The sequence below is a fragment of the Agelaius phoeniceus genome, chromosome 6 (genome assembly GCF_051311805.1).
Source record: "Agelaius phoeniceus isolate bAgePho1 chromosome 6, bAgePho1.hap1, whole genome shotgun sequence".
Lineage (NCBI taxonomy): Eukaryota > Metazoa > Chordata > Aves > Passeriformes > Icteridae > Agelaius > Agelaius phoeniceus.
In genome coordinates this window covers 37,725,363-37,746,072 of record NC_135270.1, presented here as the reverse complement: position 1 = coordinate 37,746,072, position 20,710 = coordinate 37,725,363, and the positions used below count along the sequence as shown (strand labels likewise).

At 35.6% G+C, this 20,710-nt stretch overlaps 1 protein-coding gene across 4 annotated transcripts in view; it reads right to left on the bottom strand.

Moving 5' to 3' along the window:
- The window catches only part of AKAP6 (A-kinase anchoring protein 6), a 257,459-nt gene that overhangs the window by 62,582 nt on the left and 174,167 nt on the right, over positions 1-20,710 (bottom strand). For all 4 annotated transcript variants that reach the window (XM_077180435.1, XM_077180434.1, XM_077180437.1 and 1 more), the window contains exons 8-9: positions 19,482-19,630; positions 13,404-13,524 (exon numbers count right to left, since the gene is read on the bottom strand). In XM_077180435.1, coding sequence (XP_077036550.1) covers positions 13,404-13,524; positions 19,482-19,630 — 270 coding nt within the window. The remainder of the gene's footprint in view (positions 1-13,403; positions 13,525-19,481; positions 19,631-20,710) is intronic.

Genomic DNA, 20,710 nt, shown 5'->3' with positions numbered 1-20,710 from the left:
ATGGAATAACACCACTGAACATCAGAAATCCTAATAAACATTACTGTAGACCCATCTCAGGACGTGAGTGCACATGCTGACAGCACAGTGTAGTAAGCCACCTGCTGGCCAAATCAGCCAATTAGCAATTTTAATCTAATAATTAGAGGATCATACAAAGAAGAGATAAACATAAAAGAATAAACCCCCTAACTAAACCCCATCAACTAAAGACTATTGGAACTAATGTAAATGTATATATAAAAGGGAGTGATTCTTCATCTTATTTTAGGTTTTCCAAAAGTGGTCACTGCTTGAGTTTGGATGCCAATTGATGAAGTAATGTTCTCTTGTGTTAAAAACACAGAGTAGCTATGTTCTTTGGCTTTTACACACCACTTTATAAAGTAAGGTTCCATGGCAGGTCATCTATACCACACTATACCAGTCAGCTCCTCAGGAATGACTAGAGGAGACTCTGGATATGAAAATCCTAAATGGTTTGCAAGCAGCTTCCCTGGGAATACCGGCTAAACAAAAATATGTTGGCTGACATCACTCCTTAGAAGGATGTAGGAACTAAGCCTACTGTGCCCATGGGTCTGGATCCAAATATAACCATACAAAGCAAGGACAACAGTCAATGTACTGACCACACTGTGCATTCAGACTCACAGAAGCAGGGCATGTGAAATATAAGGACTGACAAGTTGCAGAAATGCCTGAACAGATGAATTATTTTCAGAATTTCAGCAAGATCCTCAGCTTCTGGATGACCTGACAACTAGAGATCAAAACACAGGAAAGTGGTTTTGAGAATCTGCTAGAGTTAAAATCTGCAGCAATAGGATAGCAAATTCTGGCCATGGCAGGTTCAGTATGCAAGTTAAAAGACATAGCTACAAAAAGAATTCAAAGATGCAGCAGCTTCTCAAGAACCTGGAAAATGGACCATATGCTCCTGAATGGAAGAATTTAGAGAGCACAAGAGTGCAATGCAGAATGCATGTGACTGGAAAAAGTGTCTGTTCTGTGCTATTTTTAGCCTTATAAAACCATAAACATCAATAGAAAAGCCTTTCCTCACGAGACCTCACCATTAAATTCACAAAAATATCATATGTATGATCCAAATAGTCTATGATGATTTTAATGAAACCAAAAGCCTGAAGCATCAGATCTCCCATCACTCTGGGTCTCCCTGTTTGGACAGTGGAGAGTTGTTCATGACACTTATAGGCACCAATAAACATAACAGTTTTTGAATGGTGTGCAAGTTATTATAGTAGTATATTTCTAGTGACTGACTTGAAGGGAAGGAAACAGGGAAATGGTAGAAGATTCATTTTCTGGCATTAATTCACTTGGGTAAAATACAGGAAATATTTTTCCTCACTATTTAAACATACAGGGGCAAATCAGAATATTTTAGCTACCATTAGAGCATACCTCAGTACTAAAGGCAAGATTTCCTACCATGGCAGTAAAAAGCATTGTCTATGAAAATGGTTAGTTCACAGAGAGAATACCCTGTTCTTCAGTCAAGATACAGCTTGTGGCAAGCATGGCTTTTAGAAGAGATGCAAAAACCTCCTCCCATATACCCCACGAAACAGGCAATGCTTCTGTTGCTTGTTGCAATTGGACAGCAATATTCAACATCTCTTTTAATCTGGCTTCAAACAGGAAGAGTTGAATTTAATTAATATGAACGAAACATAAATGTTTCCATGAAATGCACATTTTATTGCTCAATATTTAATACTCTGAGTAACTTTGAAATGTGCCGAGAGGAGTAAGGTTCACTTATTTAGCATTTGTGCTGTTAGACAAAATACATACATACATATATATATATGCACAACTGAGCTAAATGAAAACACGCTTCTTTAAATAGCTATATTCTCCTCTCTTTGCATCTAAACGATAAATTCCTGAATATGTTAATCTGATTTTATGGAAGACTGAGTATTGATCACTGATTTGTAGAGATAAATTCAGCACTGGAATTGGAAAAAAAAAACAAAAACAGGTAGGATGTGGGTCTTTCTGTAGCTGAAGGCAGCTGGTGGTGTCTTAAAGGTGAGTTATTGCCACCAGGTAACTCATGGGGAATTACTTCTCCTGGAAGACAAGTGAAATGTGCATGAGAAGGAAAAAGTTGTGCTGTTGCTTCTAGGCAAGACAGAAATTTCTAGTTCCACTGATTTTAGAAACCAGAGCTCTCTGAGGGTCTCAGTTGGAAGGAATCCATTGTAATTCCAACTTACCCCACACTAATTCACTACTTCTCCTATGGTGCCAGGAAAAATTATAGAGGAACTGCTACAGGAGCTCTGTATCATCAGGAGATTCTCCTAATGCCCAGTTCCTTCATATAATTGTACTATTAAATGACTGGTATCTTGCTGCATTGCCCACCCCTCTACTCCTCTCTCCCCCTCCTCTTTTTTATTTTCTCTTTACCTGTTTTATTCATTGCTTTGTATTGACCATGGCAAAAATCCATAGGCTTTTGCCAAGTGTTTAAAAAATTTGTAAAAGTGTTCATGTCTGTTACAGACAGAATCATCTGCCAACTGTTCTGCCTGTTTTCCTGGGGTACTCCTAGTTTCTCCGGGCCAGTAGGAAAACCCTTCAAAAATCAACATATGGCCACCACAACTGACTCACATTCTTTCATGTTTTCTGCATTTAGATTAATATTCCTGTCCAGGTTTCCATTTAAGGGTTGTTAATGGATTGCCTCCTCTTTGACATTTCTCTTTCCTATGCTTAGACTGACATCAGCTACTCACTACAGGAAGGGTGTCAGGTCCATGTTACACTGGAATACCCCTAGATGCTCAGAATGATGAGCACAAAAGCCCACAGATACCTGACAAAATACTCAACAGAACAACAACTCTGCTGTTCTTTCAGATCACTGTTCCAAAACATGTTGTTGACACCATGGTGAGTACTGTTGCCCTGAAAAAAAAAGGCAAAATATCCCATGTTTTTGGCATTTTGTGCAAGTATTTTGGAATCAGTTTATACCAGGATTTTCTGACCAACAGTAAATGTTTTATCCATTACATTCTGCGGGGCTAGGGTCTTTGCTTTGCCACATTGCATTTTCCAGCAATTTTACTAGGCTAACGGAATTCCCTTTTGCTTCTCTCTAGGGTGATTTGGGGAATTTTCAATTCTACATTTAAGTGCTCATCTTCTTCAGATATGCTATATTCAGCTAGAATGCCAGGGAGCAATCGCAGTGACTTTCCTGTTTCTTTCAGGTACTGCTTTGATTATTGTCTTTCAATTGAAACCAGAGCTTGGGTGAGTGGAATTCTTCTAAAACAACTGTAGTAAACTTTAAGAGATGGCATCTCTTATTTCAGGGGTTGTTTGTTGATTGGCTGCACTTATTCACTGGTTTCATCATGATTTCATTGCCCATCTGCAGTGCTTGGTTGCATCTTTCCAGTCTAATTTTGCTCCTTATCAGTGTTGCTCTGCAGCTGACTCTATAATCCAGCTGGTATCAAATTAGTCATTGATCTAATAGCATAGTTGCAAATATAGCAATTGAATGCCTGGCAGCCTTCTGCATTGCTAGAACACTGAGAATCTTTTATTTGCTTAAGCCACATTGCCGATATCTATTTCTTCATTAAAACCTTAAATTGTCAATGGTTTCAGACAATATATTTTAATTTCAAAGGTAACTGTGATATTCAATCTGGCTGCCTGCCTCTTTTTTGTCAAGAACATTTCTATTCCTACTTTTTCTGTTGCCTGTTACACTACATATGTTGCACTGAAATGCCAACATTTTCAGCCAGCCTGCATCTGCCCTGCTTCATGGCTTCTTTCAACTTACATTTTTGTGTGAGTTCTGCTCTTTCTGTTCTGGCACTTCTCCTGATAGTTCTCTCACTGTTTGGAGACATATATTAGATTGGTTTTACCTTAATGTCTTCCCTCTGAATAAGAACTGTGTATTTCACAAGTGATCCTGGCAAAGAGATACAATTAAGAAATGTTTCATGTCTACAGTTACACATGGTTGTTCTAGTTCCTGGCACCTTACCATATTCTCATTTTTTGTTTCTGGTTTTGGTTAAGAAAACTTTTTATAGCTTATAATTTACTTTTCGTTATTTGTACCCCTCTGACCAGTTCTTCTTAGAGGCTAAAAATTATGTACTCTTGCTGAAAAACCAAAATAAAAGCAATGAAATTTTTTAGGCAACAAAATGGGATCACATGACTGTCCACTTCTGACCTCCGATGGGGTTTAATTGATCTTTCAACACATGATAACAAGCTTAGAGTTCTTAGGAATTATTGTTCTTCCACCTACATAGTAGACACAGAAGAATGTGTCTGGAAGAAGGCCATCAAAAAAAAAGCATGTTAGTCTCAATTCATGTTCAGCTTTAAAAAGTTACCACCAGAAAAATTATATATCTATAGTGGCCCATTTTTGAGAAAAAGCAATGGGTAAAGCAGAGATAATCAAACTCCAGTGCAACATCTGTCAAAATCTAAATGTATCACAAATGAGTTTCAAACCGGAGTATTGCATAAATATTATACAGTGGTACAAAAAATAACCTCTTTTTTGTGATACCAGAATGAATGAGTGGCAAATTTAGAGAGTCTGATCTTCATAGTCTCTTTATCCAATCAGTGGAGAAACAGGTAAGAGAGAAAAGTGTTTTTCTGAAAATATTTCAGAGTACTTAACAAGCTTCTGCTCTGAATTACTCCTTAGAGAAAACTCCTCATGATAGGGGCTGGCCTACTTTGCTCCCATAGCAGTTAAACTAGTCTTCACACATGACTCCTTATCCCAGTGTATTACTGGGGAAATGACAACCTCTGCAGAGTGTTCCCTGCAGCTTGTAACACAGCTGGCACATGTCCTTCACATCTATAATAGCACCTGTCATTCCAGAACAGGATGTGAAGGGCTCTACAGCTCTTTCCCCCCAAAAGCATCTCTTCATAGAGCCAACTTTAACATTTACAGTTTCATGATCACTGGCATTCTATAGCAACCATGATTTCTGCAAAACAACATCACCCACAAGAAGTTAAGAACCACAAGTATTTCACACTCGCCACAGGAGTTGGTTGCAGCCTGCCCTAAGCCTCCCCTGGACCTGATGCAGCCACAACTGCAAAAATTATGAATTAAAGTACAGTGATTGCTTATTTTACCTTGTTAGAAGGAGAAATTTGGACAAAATGCCATAGCTATTATTAGTATAATATATGAAAAGTGTATACACACAAAGTAAAAATACCACCCAACCTTAAGTATGTAAAAAGGTTTCAAATATATACACATAAATAATTTATATTGATATTTTACATATTTTCAATATATAAATACAGTCTATCATATATATTTATAAAAATAAAAATACAATACATATACAAATAAAAACTCAGGAGATTATAAACTGATACACTTCACTGCAACTTATTTTTTATCATTTAGACATAAATTCATTGTATATATTGCCACTGAAAGTTTATAGAGATTTAGTGAATTTGGGTTTCATATAGAAAACCTGCCAAAAAACTATTCTGTCATCATTTGTTTTTTGTTTATTTTTATGAAAGTAATATTACAGTATTGATTATTTTTGAGGTATACTTATGAGGATTAATTTGGAAAGAAAATAATAGTTCCTGTATTATGTTTATGAAGCAAAACATCACAGATAAACCATGTAGTTCCTATGAGTTTAAAATAATTTCTATTTTCCCCTGGACTATGATGTGGAAAAATAGGAAAGTGCACTAAAAATTGGCAACTAACTTAAGGAATAGAATAATAATACTATTGCCACCTATAATTTTTGCTCATGATATTTTTATCTTCACTGCTTTAAAACAGATGGATATACCAAGCTGCTAAAAAAAATCAGTATCAGAGCTTCAAAAATCATGTTGTCACATGATCACAGAGAGCTTCAAAAATCATGTTGTCATTGTGTTATTAACGTTCCTCATTTTATCTTATTTCAATGTATAAACTGGAGAGACCAGTGGAAGGAGACTTTAAAGTCTCACTGCTTAGGACCTTATCTAGCTATTTTATAGCAGCAAGGGCACAAACACAGAGCATGTGGAGTTGACTAAGATGCTTGACGTGATGGCTGTAAATTGTCCATGTTTTGCAGCTGTAGTAAGGAATGGTGATGACAGCTATGTGGTACACATTTACTTTTGTTTGAAGTCAAATGCCTCTTTCATTCTAGACACACTGCTTTAATCTCCAAAAAGCTGTGCTGGTTTTTGCTACAAGCTCAGTAAATACTGCATTGCTACAATGTGAGGTTCATCGTCAATATCACGCTGGGAAGAAGTGGGAGAAACCCACTTATTCTTAGGAAATGCATAAAGCCACTTCTTGCAAAAATACCAGAAGTCTGCTCTGTAGAAATTACAACACTGTCTTCAAAAACACATGTTTACATTTGAAAAATATTGTGAAAGCAACCAAGAAAATGTAAAAATATTTTTCACATTCTTTTTGTATTCAATTTCTAGATATTTTAATTCTGTAGATGTGGCAATCAGTATTTTTCTACTGGAATTATATAGGACATTAAAACTTAACATTTCTCTGCTTTAAGTAAGAATTTTCCCAACAATATTTATATTTTCTGCTTTGAAAAATACAAAATTTGCCAGAATTAGCAAGGAATTTAATCCTGTTGCATGAACATATGAACCAATGAAAAATGAACTAGTTGTTATAGGATGGGTCACAAAGGAATTATTACTCTGTTCCCCAGTGCAACTGAAGTGAAAATACTTGTGCAGAAAAATGTAACCCAATTTCATCACCCCTTGTAATAAGAGAGTGGGAAACTTTGCTGTGTCAGGTCCTCGACTCATTTAGTTAACACTGTAATAGCAGTCAGACTTTTACTGCTATTTGGTATATCATGCATTTTTGAGACTTCTCATACAAACCATGATTTTCCTACCTAGTGGAGAAAGTCATAGAGGTTCTTAATCTGCTGGGGGAAAAAAATCCAGCCTAGCACATGAAAATTACTGAACTTTGTGAAGAACAGTAACTGAAGCCAGTTCTGTGCAAAGTCATTTTAAAATACATGACAGTTAAAAACATACTACAGTGTAAGAAGCAAAGATTAACTTCCACTGAGGCATGTATCAATTTGTGTATGTAGACATAAGTACAGACATACTATTACCTAAGTAATAGACATGCTATTGTTAATGAGTATCTCTATCTTAGCAGATATTTTGCAGATAAAACTTTGTCAGATGAAATAAAAGCTTTCACTTTGGGACATAGCTGCTAATAGAATTAAAGTAATTTTTCATAAAGGCGGTGATTTTTGCAAGGTAGCCTAAAAGTTGATTAGCAAACTATAATGACTATTCTGATTGCAATTAAAAAGCCCTTCCAAATGGGTCAACACACCTAAGTGCTATCTGCAGTCATTTAGATTTTAACATCATGGTTATTACTTATTATCAGGCTGCACAATGAGATATTGATTACTTTTAACCTTTAGAGCTCAGAATTCAGGAAAAGTCAAGGCACTAGCACAGCCTACCTTTCCTGTCTAGTAAACTTATGGCCTTTAGTGGAATTCTAATGATTCCTATTGGCAAAGCCAAACTGAAATTAGTTTATTCTTTTGGCTCATGCAGAAATGATGACATGCCTAAAATTACTGCATGCATAGCAGATTTGTAGTTACTCCCTACCGGGGTCTCAATCATGACATGTGCTGAGAGCTTCCTCTAAACTGACAACCATCATTTTCTTCTGACTAAAACTGACTGTTTTAGCAATTCCATGCAGGCACTGATGGGCTACCAGACAGATAGAAAGCATTCTGGACTGTGCAGAATATGCAGCTTAGGAGCAAATATCTTCACATTTTATAGTATATAACCAATCCCCTAAGCATATTGTCCAAATATATCACTCTGCAGGCTGTTAATCTTTTAATAAGTTTTCTTTGTATGAAAAATCTACTTGAAATAAAGACTGAACTGCAATGCAGCTTCAGTAGGTACGCGGAACTTGCTTTAAATGGAACAAAGTAATCCAATTAAACTAATCTGGTTTACAAGTTAAAATGATACGAAGAACATTAATTGATACTTATAGGCTGCTGCTATTTGAGCCGTCTCTCTGTTTGTGCAGCATTTGGAACCGCTTTGCACATTTGTATCCTCTAACAGCAGAGAACTCAGGCCCCCAGTTCAGGAGAATTATGGGCAAGAGAAACATATAACTCTTATGTGTTAGATTAATTTGCAGAACACTTGGCATTTTATTGCCAAGTAGTCAAATTGTTCCAAGTTGTTCCGGAAGGTTGTTATTAATAGTATGTTTTCTGAGGAAAGTTCTGTCTACTTTTGGAACTGCATTTCTGTTGCCAAGGAAACTCCTTGAAGCACAGCATTCTAGGAGCACACTGCTGCTTTTGTTTGCCAGTATCCTATTCATATCATCTAAGTAAGCACTTTACATACTTTAGCCTCCAGTTTCAAATGTTGAAGTCTTTATGTATTTATATTACCACGTTAAATATAGTTTGTGCTTCTTTTTAAACTCAGGGACTCTTGCAAGATTATTTTAACAGTTGCATTAAAAAACAGTTTTTTGTGGGTTTTTTTTTTCACAAGTTTGCAATAAATTAGTTTTAATTTGAATAATAGCTCCATAGGTTATAGCACTAGTCCTTAAGTGTTAATTATCTTTTCACTCTGAAATTAATGTAGTCATTTCCTACTGACTCCTCTACACCATTATTGAAGTGCTGAGGAAAACATGTCATTGAGTTCTGAGCCAGAACTGTTGTTGTGATTAATCCTGGTCACATGGCCAATCTCTGCCAAAAGGAGATCACTGAAAAAAGGTGACAAAGACAGTGATTTCCTGTCAGCAAAGAGTACGACAGGGCTGTCTAGAAGTGATGCAAATGAGGGAAACTTTCACCACGGTTTGTTTGATCCACTCCGGGCCACAGCACACTGAGCCAGCGAGAAAGGCACAATGGAGCAGCAGCACACCCAGAGGAGGAAATTAACTGCACCTTCCAAGCAGGGATAGAGCTTCCAGCAGGGAAACAAAAAATGCTGGGAGATTTATTTCCGCGTCAACTTTTTTTGAAATATATCCTTAGTTTTTGATGTGCATTTTTGTGTTATTTAATACAGTGGACCACTTCTCCTTGATGAAAGAGCTCAGCAGTTTAACCTTTTCAAAAACTGTACTAACTAAATGCTTTCAAAATCTTTGCACTACTGCATATGGATCTTTTTCCATCTATCATAATCGTTGCTGAAGAATTACTAGTAAAAGACTTATGGCTTATGTAATTTGCATTAAAACCACCATACACTGCTTGTAATCAGAAAAAAAAATATTTATTTTATTTTATATTTTCAAATGCTTGGTTAATTTTGTTCTGAACATACTAACAATTTTAACAATCATACTGTACTTATTTAAATAGGGTTTTAATCTAACACAATTAAGTTTTGTAATTAATCTTCAGAGGAAAATGGAAAGAATTATCATTAACTTTTCTGCCCGTATATTCACTTCTAATCTCGACAGTTCTTGTAAATACTGATTTGCTTCATTTTTGAACATTCAAGGTAAAGAATCACTCAAGTTCCTACTAAAGGGCTAATTAGCAGAGTTTAAATTCTTTGAGTTTGATCCTTCAGTAACCGCATATGAATACAGCTGAAGTCAATGCAAGTTCTGTGTACTTAGAGCTTATAAGATCAGGCTCACATGCCGTAGATTAAAATGAAATAAACATGATACATTTGGCATCAAACTGAGCTGCTGTAGAAGTACAAAGAAGTAAGAATCCAAAACATGGAAGTGTTCCTTTTAGTTTTTCTTCCTTAATAGATAAAGCATTAGAGAAAAAATAAACTGTCATCAATTCATTCTTTTACTGCCATTTTATCAAAGGCTAGCTGATTTTCAAAATCATTAGCTAGTTTAGAGCTATAAAGCAGAAATCATTTAGGTCTATGTTCTCTTTGTTTTAAATCTACGAACTGAAATCTAGGAAGTCTGGAGAAAGTAGTATATTCATATTTAGTATTACAAAAAATATGGCTATGCTGTTCCTATTATAAGAGCAAAATAAAACCTACTTAAAGAGGGATAATAGGAATTCTAGTAAAAAACTATGAAGTTCATGGAATATTAGAAAAAAAATTAAGCTGAGAGTTGACTTAAGTATATATTGCCTCTGAAAATAGATACTGTGAAAATACTCTAACCATGAAAACATATTTCATTTTCCTATATACAATATTAGCATTTATATATTGTGTTATGCTGCTTTAATGTATGCTTGCCCCTTCTGAATTACCTGTTTCATCATTGCTCCTTCCCATTCATAGACTCCTTAGGGGCAATGATTACTGCTGGTAATAGTGATACCACAGCAGGTTCCCTGGCAGGGGCTGCTTGCTGAGCTGGCTCTGAGCTGCAATTACTTGTCAGCTCAGCAACTGAGAAGAGAGATCTGTGGTTTTAGGAGAATCCACGAAAATGCAGAGCGTGCAATTAGCAGGTTCACATTTGAAGCTGTAATTGATAAAGAGAAACCAGAGCAAGACCTGTGTTTTCATAACACCCCACATCATTGAGGTGCTTTGGTACTAATAGCTGCCTGGGTTTCTGTCCCTGCAGACCAGAATGGCTGTGCTCTCTGGGAAGTGCAGGCAGTGCTCATGAGCACTCGACCATTCACGACTCTCAAAAAGCCTCTGAATAAAATGGGTGTCACCACAGATTAGAAGAGAGGTTTACTAGGCTAGTTTTATAAAACTATTAATACTCTTTTTGAGGACATGATTCAGTGTTACACAAATCTCTAAAATTAGGGATGGTAAGGAGCTAGTGATTTATCTGGTCTTACCTTTGCTAGTGCAGAATTGTTCCCTCAATTCCATTAGCTAATGTTATCCTTTGTCTACTTTTAAATGTCTGAAATTATTGGGCTTTCAACACTTTGAGAGGTTGTTCATTGTCGTGTTGGAGGTTTCTTGTTGTTGTTTTATGGTTTGGGTTTTTTGGTTTTGTTTTTATTTTTTTGAAAGAATGATGGTTCTAAATGCAATGCACTTTAGATTTTTACATTACCTGCAAATATTCTTCCTGCTTTGTGGACGCTTCTCAGTCAACTCTTAAGCAAACTCCACATCTCTAGTTAAGGATTTTATTCAGTCCTTAAAAATTCACTTGCTGCTCTTACTAGAAAGGTAAATGCAGTGAATATTCACTGCAGGAGGGCAAGGAGTCTGTTCCTACCCTTCTTCAAGTGGTTTTGTAGTGACCAAGTACCAGATAAGCAGTTTTGGGATGGGGGTTCAAATCTGGCACAGTAGCCTGTGACCTCCTGGCAGAAACTGCAGGACAAATAAGCTGCCTGTTCTTTGGAATCACTGCTGGTTTGTCTCTGCTGCCCAGGCTGCAGACTCAGCTACCCTGTCATACAAACTTTCAGAAGTGTCATGCCTATCACATTCAGAATTTCATAACATTAAGAAACTATTCCCATTTTGCATATATAATATTACCCATTTTTCACCATATTATACTGTACATATTATTAAATTATTGCCCTTTTTTACTCTTCTCATCATGCACTATTATCTCAGCCTTACCATCTATAATTATTCTTAGGGGTTACATTTGGAAATAAGAGAGGAAGTACACTAAATAGTATCTAAAATACTTGAACTGGCTGCTTAATCTTTGTTCCTTCTCATATTGATGGATGGATTGTTACCTTAAAATTTATGTTTATCAATTTATTTTTTTTAGTATAGGACTAAAACTAGCAGTTAAATTAGTCATGCTACAAGCTGGCCTTACACAGACAGGCCCTAACGACCAAAACACCTTATTTTAGACTCACAAGAAAATTTTTACTCATTTCTGACATTGTTTATTTCTGAGCCTGACCAAAGCCAGGTCTGTTAATGTGCGATTAAGTCTGATTAAGTATTTACAGTGTTAGGAAAAAGACAATAGCAAAAATAAACAATAATTGTCAAAGCAAGAAATGGAGGCCAGTGAATGAAACTCACAGCCTAAATAGTTTGGATCCAAACTATATTTGCATTTATAAATATATTTTAACTCACATGACAACCCCTTCTTACTGGGTATTTTAAATAGAATAACTAAAATAAGAAAGAATAAAATTCAAAGACACTATCAAGAAAATAGGATGCAAAAGCAAGAAAAAAATCATTGTATTTAAGAAATTATCGAATCATGCAATCATAGAAGGAAGAGAACAACTTCTATTTGACCTTGAATATACCATTTATTTGATAAGAAATAAAAAAAAGCTAGAGGGTAGTTGTTTCTTGTCATTATAGTGTTGCTGATTCTGTGGTTAGTTATTAATTTTATTTTTTATGATTCACAATCTGCTCTTTGAAATATGCCATATGCTCAAAGCAATTCAAGGATGACAACTGTCAGAATTACTCCAATAAAAATTGCCTAAATGAGGAAGATTTACTGCAGCCTGATATTTCTGTCGAAAGCCCCTCCTTGCCCCCCCACCCTTCAGACCCATAGCTGCTCAGACACACAGTGAAGCCTGAATCAATTTTAGGATCAAGTCACTCATTTTGAGGAAGTTCTTACAAGTATTATCTATCTAAAAGAAATGATAAATCTTCTGGGTTAAGACTACTATGGCAAATAAAAGAAACCATGTGTGTCTGTATGCATGTATGTACATATACATATACATATACACATACATATCTATATATATACACACATACACATGTACATATATATATGCTAGAATTAGACCCTATAGCTTCACCCTACAAGTTCAAAATCATGTTGCTCAAATCACAACCAAGTGTGAAGACTTAACATGACAATATCTACTTTATGTGTAACTAATAAAAATTAAATTGGAAGAGTCCTCAATCCCGGCAGCAGCAAACCAAAATCAAGGCAAATGTCTTTCTTTCCAGATGAGGTCTGAAAGGTGGATAAAAATCCAGCTGAAAGCTCCAATCAAAACACATTTTGTTAAAAGTTCCTATTTCATTTTTTTCCTTCATTTTGTTTCAGTCTATTTATTAATGCAGTTTCATTTATTTCTATTCATCTTGAAGACAAATCTTTGTCCTTCTATAGAATTACACCAAATAGAATGTGATAAAGGGAACTTTCTTGCAATTATGATGTCGGTGCAGCCTGTCAGTGCACAGGGGATGGAAATGAGGTTGGGGACAGGGAAGGGAATTCTAATAGACACCATGATACATACAATGAACGCGGCGATATCCTGTGAGAGAAAGACTTGTCAAGCTAATCAGATCTTCTATAGCTAGGTAAAGGCAGTAACGGTAGTGCTAACCTTGTAAAGATGCTGCTGCTGCTCCTCTGACATCATCAGGTCATGGCTGTCCATCACAATGGATTCCATGTCAATCAGCCAATCCCAGAGCTCCTGGTATTCTGAATCAAAGTCCAAAAGGCTGTAGATAAGGAACAAAATGTATTATGCATAAATACTGTGTAGTTGTTAAAATCTTGTATTAGAATAATATATTCTTGAAAACTCATGATGTTCCAAGTTATATTTCTAAAGAGACATTCTGTATTTATACAGTGTGGATGAAAATGAAAACTGAAATCCAATTTAAGCCAGCGCCATGACCTAAATTCAGGAGCTGATGCCAAATCCTGACTACTGTTGGCATACTGCATTTTCTTCAAAAATTTTGAAATATAAATCCCCTATAGGTGTTGTTTAATTATTTTTACAGTGCTGGCTTTATATTGAGCAAATTTTGCAACAATCACCTTGATATAATTCATATGAAAATAATATTTACATCAAAAAATTACTCAATCCATTCAGCCATCCCTCTGCTGTCTATCTGCCTATCTTTGTAAATATCCTACATTTATTTTCATGGATGAGTAGCTAGCATTTCAACTTAATGCCTTAAGATAGGCTTGAGTGAATATGGTAAGCCAGTGAGAACTAAGGCCAGATACAGTATTAGACAGGTGTTCCCTACAGACATGTAAGAAACAAAGGTAAGGACAGGAAGTCAAAACAATGAATCCTTGAATAGCCAGCAATCATTAAAATTCAAAGGAGGATCACTACGGTTTTCAACAAAATAAATCATTAGAATAAGGAGCTTAAAAGGATTAATGTGATTCTCTATTGAAAGCCTAGTGAATAAGTAAAGCATAGATTCTTCTAAAACACTGTGATACAAGACAGAAAGTACATGCTGAAAAACTGCACATTTGTCAAATAGATACCTCTTGAAAAGGGATCTTCAAATTTGCAGAATTGGAACTAACAAAAGCCTTGCCAGTATCAAAAAACTCCCATACTGATCAAAGGATAGCGCATGTTCCAGTAAAGCTAATTTCTCCAATTATTAAGAACTTTTTTAGCAACTCCATTAAAAAATGAGGAGTGCTTCAACAGAGAAACAATAAACTAAACACAATTTTAATGTCATTAGTACTATTGCAGTTTTATTAGTTATTAACTAGAGTACCACGTGTGGTAATTTTGAAAGCTTTTAGATAAAGTTGTGACAAGTAGAACTGTCTTTGCTCAAAAAAGCAGGCAAGAGAGAAGAAAGCATTTGCTTTCCATGGTATTATTTTCAATGAATTGACAACAAAGAAAGTATTGTATAATGCACAAGCGGTGATTCCTGCTTCTGAAGTAACCCTCTAGTTTAATCCACTGTACTTAGTATACTTTTACTCAATAATTTATGAGGTGATCTTACTTAAAACTGCTTGCTGCCCTGAGAAGGTAAGCAGTGTTACCATAAAGAAAGAAGAGCAAGCAAAAAAGGTCAGGTTACTATTATTGAAATATAAGTTTCACTTAGAGTCCAGGGCTTTTTTCCTGTTTCAGGAGGTATTTGACTCAGATATCATTTGGAAACTAAAATAAAACTAAGCTCCATTTTGAATTGTATATTTGGCAGTGTTACTGAATCTTCATCCCTTCCTCAGAAAGCAGTATTACCATTCTGCATCTTCAGTACCTACTGCTCCTTTTCTTCTCTTCCATCTTATCCAAATATTATTCAAATATGTAAAACCGGCAGGCAGTTATTAAAGCACATGTTCTATAACAGAAGATGTTAGATTTCATAACCTGTAAATTGCTATAGATTCAGTTGGACTTGGATCGTTTGTACCAGTGAAAATCCTAAATTAATATATGAAGATGATGTGAAACAAAGCCTAGATACAGAAATGGCATGGGATGCCTTTGGAAAATGCACTAGGAGGTGGACTTGGATTTTTCTGTAATAGGCAAGAGACCTGCTGGATCCAAACATCTCCTTTCTTTCTAAAGACCCACATATTACCTACAGTCCAAATTGGTCCATTTTTCTGTGTATTGAAATGAACCAATCTTTTAAAGAAACAGAAACACACTTTTCTTTGACCTTTATAAAACATAGATAAGCACTAGAAAATGCTGAATATTTTGATTTCAAAGTAATGTTCTAAACAGAAACTCAACCCAAAAGCAAGACTGAGAGAAACAGGATTCACTAGAAAAAGCCCAGGAAGGGATACAAGACAAAAGAGATTTGGTTTTCTTCCCCATAATTTAGATAATGTACTTATTCTCTCCTTTTTTTAAAGTGTTTTTTTTTGGTTGGTTGAGGGGTTTCTTGGGTTTTTTGTTTGTGGGGTTTTTTTTGGGGGGGGGTGGGTTTTTCTTTTTTTTTGTTTTTTTTTTGTTTGTTTTTTTGGTTTTTTTTTTGTTTTGTTTTGTTTTTGGTTTTTTTGTCTGGTTTTTTTTTTGGTTTTTATTATTTTTTCTTGTTTTCTGAAGTAAAGTCAAGTCATCTAGGAGTGTTTTTAAGCAACTGCCTATGGCAGTTATTTGCCTGAGTCTGAAGATAGCGAAGTCAGCCTACAGAGCATCATCAACATGTTTTTAATATGTTTGCAATACTTTCAATGGTTTTAGAATATTCCTGATACTTGATATTTTTAAAAACAGATTTTTAAAAATTAATATCTTGCATCTAAATGAGTGGATTTAGTGATCACTGTTAAATCACTGTTTGGAAGAGGATGCAAGTTACTAAGCTGCTAAAAAGATATTAAAAAAAATCAAGGAATTGTAGGACTAGAGAGAGGATAAGATTGAAACATATCTGTCAGTATTTCTGGGGTATATTTAATATTTTTTTTTAATTCAGAATCTACTTTTCCTGAGCTTAGCAGATCTTTCTTTTATGTCGCCACAGGCAGAACCAGGGAAAGCATGACTTCTGAAATACTGATGTGTGTCAAAGATGCAATTATCATAGAAAAGATCCAATTTTGGTTGATTATCTGAATTCACCAAACACTAAAAAATGAATAAACTAGTTCATCTGTTTATTGAAAAAGAAAAAAATCCTCTATTAAAAGTACCCAAACATTGCCAACAAAAATGCCATAATATTAGTTAAAGCGCAGGTAAAAACTGCTTCCTTGATGAAGTTTGTTGGTTAATAAGCTAAAACCATTAGCTATGTAATAACTAAAATTACATTAAGAAGTATATTTTGTCTTGGTAAACCAGGAATCAGATATGCAGAGTTGCATGTCTAATCCCTTGAACCCTAAACATATTTCTTAAAATGTGGACACCAATTTATTATTTTGAATGAAAATTCATGAGCACCTTTCTCATGAGAAAACCAGTTCGTCTGTGGCATTAATAAATAAAAAGGAATGTGAAGCTATTTCCATCAGCCTTTTTCCCCATGTTTAACACACACTTCCAGTTTGTAGTATTTCTTTGATGGCAGAACTACATGGCATTTAGAAGTACTGTAAACACACTGGTACACCCATCAAAAAATTCAGCCAGACAAAATATCTCTTCAAGTTTCCGGGTCATAATTTTATGGAACTCTTTTCACATGTTTTTATTAGGGAGATATAGGAGAATTCAGAGTTATCACCTTACACAGTTTTACAACTTCCCTATGTTCGGTACATACTGAAAGCCCCCTCTAATGCTTTTCTCTCAAAGTCTCATGCTCGAAGGCCCAATACCCACTGATGACAGGATCTTAGGATCTGGCCTTCATGCTGTGCAATGGTGCTGTCCATATCTCCCAACAGGACCTGAATGCACTCATCTCCAGTTTTGAGGGGATACAGTATTTCCAGCCAGATTTGCCATAACATTTTGGACCTCCCCTAAACTACTCTTGGGTACCTCTTACCTCCTGGTTAGCTGGTGTTCTCCTGAAGTGGATACTCATTCTTTTCTCTTTCTTTGTCACTTTGGCCATTTTCATGCTAATAAATGAAAACCTTCTCTCTTGCTGTTTTAACAAGATTACTGTTTTGCAGGAAATCTTTGGTTCCTTATACACCCACTAGAATCACACTATTCTGCAAATACTACCCTACCTATCTCAGTTTAGCTATTTCCTGCACAAAGTCATCTCCCTAATCTCCTACACACACACATGCACACATCATATTAAAAAAATCTTAGTTTAAAATATCTCTTGTTCTCCCTGTGAACATTCTTCTTTTTCCTAGATCAAACTTCCACAACAGCAAATGGATAGATACCCTCATTTGTGCAAATGGCCCCTTCTCTGTAGAGATCTCAGTCTCTAGTTAGGTCGTGCTACTGTGGAGTTTCTGTCCATGTTTTTTATGCAGTAAGGAAATGTTGCATCAATTATATTTTTAAATAGCTGGAAGGAATTTCCATTTTTTTCAACACAGCACCTCAGATAGGTTCAACTAAAAATTTTCCAGCTGAATTTAGTCCCTGCTAGTTTCTACAATGACTGAATAGGTGGTATTGTACTGGTCTGATTCCAGCCCTTTGGCTCCTGAAGTCACTGTTGAGCCTCTATGGTCTGAGATGGCCTTATGGGCCCAGAAAGGTGGCCACAGCACTAAAAAGGTTTGAAATACTACCAGATGATCATTTCCAGTTCAAAGCATATAATTACAAGTGAAAACAAGTGCATTTAAGAAACTATTTGATTATCACATATGGTATGTAGAGTTACAAACTGGATTTCTCTGTGAAGCATAAAGCCTTACATCCCCTCCCCTCAGGAAAATCAAGCGTCTGTTGATGTGCCTTACATCCTCCTCAATATTCCAACCTTAAGCCTTGCTCACATTCAGTGATGGCTGCAAAATTAGAAGCTGGTTTTGAGCATGTAGCCCTCAGTGCACATTTATATACATATACACACCAATTCTGAACAAATTATTTTTATGGTTGGCACTAGCTGTGCTGGCATGTTTGAGAATCTGACAGATTTCTGCATATTTAATCAAGATCTCAGTAATCCTACATAATTAGCCCACATCAACTTTTCTAAAACAGCCACCTTTCCGTATAATAAGAGGGGATGTTTACAAGGCTCATTTATCTTTACAGTGGGTAATTTAATAAAAATGTGTTTCCAAGACCTGAACATTGAGTTAACAATTGGAAAGGGAAGTTCTGGAGATAAAGAACTCATGAACACCTTTGTCACTGACTTTTCTTGCATAGGAAATTGCAGGCAAAAGTTCTACTCTACTTGCCAGTTACAAGAAACCTTCCATCAGGATGAGGGCATCCCCAAACAGTGAGCACCAGTTGGGTCCTTTGACCTGCCTACACTATTACGATCCCACTGGTAGGTTTTTCTATGTTCATTTTGGGGCACTAGTAGTTGGAAGATGTGGTTTTCAGAAGACCTTAAAGAAAAAGTCTTCTTCCAGAACTATAAGTTTCCTTGATTGTGAAAAAGAGAAGAAAGCAATAACTCATTTTAGCATATTCCAGTGATTAATTTGTTCAAAATATTAAGAAAGAATGCTTTTGAATGCACACTTTTATATATGATATACACGTGTATATGTGTGCTAACATTAATTAAAAGAAAAAACAAGTAGAGGAAAGACAGTCTAAAAAAAAGGGAAAACAGTTAAAATCAATGCTTTCTTGACGTACAAAAACCTGGATGCTTGAACTAGAATTGAATGGCTTCATATTCATATTTCTTAGTCACTAGGAGGACAGTGATTATAGAGGTCTTGCAGAGATACGATTACACTATCAAGATTCTTCCTTGGAAGGTGTTTAGAAATCAAATAATATGTAGTTGCTGGAGAAGAAAAGCCTAAAGAAAAAGGACACAATAATTTTTTAAAAATCCATATAACAGTTTACTATTACATAATATTAGGTGTTCCTATGAACAAACCATCATTCGGATAAATTATCCAGAACACATTATTTTTGCATCCATATATTTTTTAAAAAAGAGAGCAATAAAATCATTTTCCCCTGCCTCTTGGCCTAGAAAGAAAAATCCTGGTTAACTAGTAGTAAGAAAAAGTATAATCGTGTAAAAAAAAACCAAAACAGATCAGTGAGAATAAAACAACAAAAGGAATAGTTCCCTACCCATTACTTCCCACTGTGTGAACTTTTGACATATCAGCAAACTCTTCCTTTCGCTTGCTACTACTGTTGTACTGCTCACTGTACAGTTTTAAGGACATCTGTTCAACAGCATCTCTTTGTGCTTCCAGATAGCATAGCTGAACCTCAGCCTAGAAAAAGAAAACAAAGAGGGGAAAAAACAAAATAGAACATTAAAAAAATAATTCAGAAAGAATGCATTTGAAACAAATATTTTTGGACTGCAACAGTTTTAACCAAATTATTCACACCATTGGTTTTCTCCTTGTATGTGATAGTGAAAAGGCTGAACCATTAAGTCAGAAAAGAGCTACAGCATAATCCCAAATGCTAGAAATGAACTATTGAAGCTTCTATCAGAGAATGTGTTATATATTCCATGAGATGTATGTCCAATCAAATGCTGCATAAAAATGTCTAAGCATGAATAAAAAAGATATTAGAAACCAAGCACCATGATAGAACAGGTAGATACATAAAGTTATTTTTCTTACAGGCTTCAAGATTTATGTTGTTAACACACTGTCTGTGCTTCATAATTAATGAAAGCCATATTGCTACAGGTATTTTTCCTTTAAATAGTAATTGTAAACAAACCCAAGCAGATTGGCATTATTCACATTCTCCTTTCCTGTATCTGGAACAGACCGATTACTCAGCAACTTTAATTGCAAGGAAAAAGGCAATAAGTGAGATGCGCTGTTTTCCATCAGACTGTGCCTGTCCAGAAGAATGTGGAATAATATTTGGCATCATAACTTATTGAATAGACACTTTATTTATTGCAGCTGTGGTGATCAGTATTCTTCTGAGGCTCACAGAACCAGATGACACAAGGATAAAATCTGCTGTTGGCCACACTTGCCCCTAGGAACAGCAGAAAAAACAGAGCATAGAGTAAGTTCAAAAGCACTTTGGGGCTGATATGCCATTGTTTTCTTTTAATATACTTCATTGAAAGAAAAACGCATTACAAATTCTGATAATGCTTCAAAAATCACTACTTCTGTGTAACTACATACTGCTATTTCCATTAGCAGTGGAATGCCTGCTTAACTATTTGGTGCTATGGTAAGTAAATGCAAATGGCATGGAGGAAATTTTGTATAAGGACTCTCCTGTATTTTCTGCTGTGTGAGGCAGGGAAGTAAAGAGTTTATTTGTTTGCTGACAGCACAGCAGAGTTACCAATCTGTGGAACAACAGAAGTC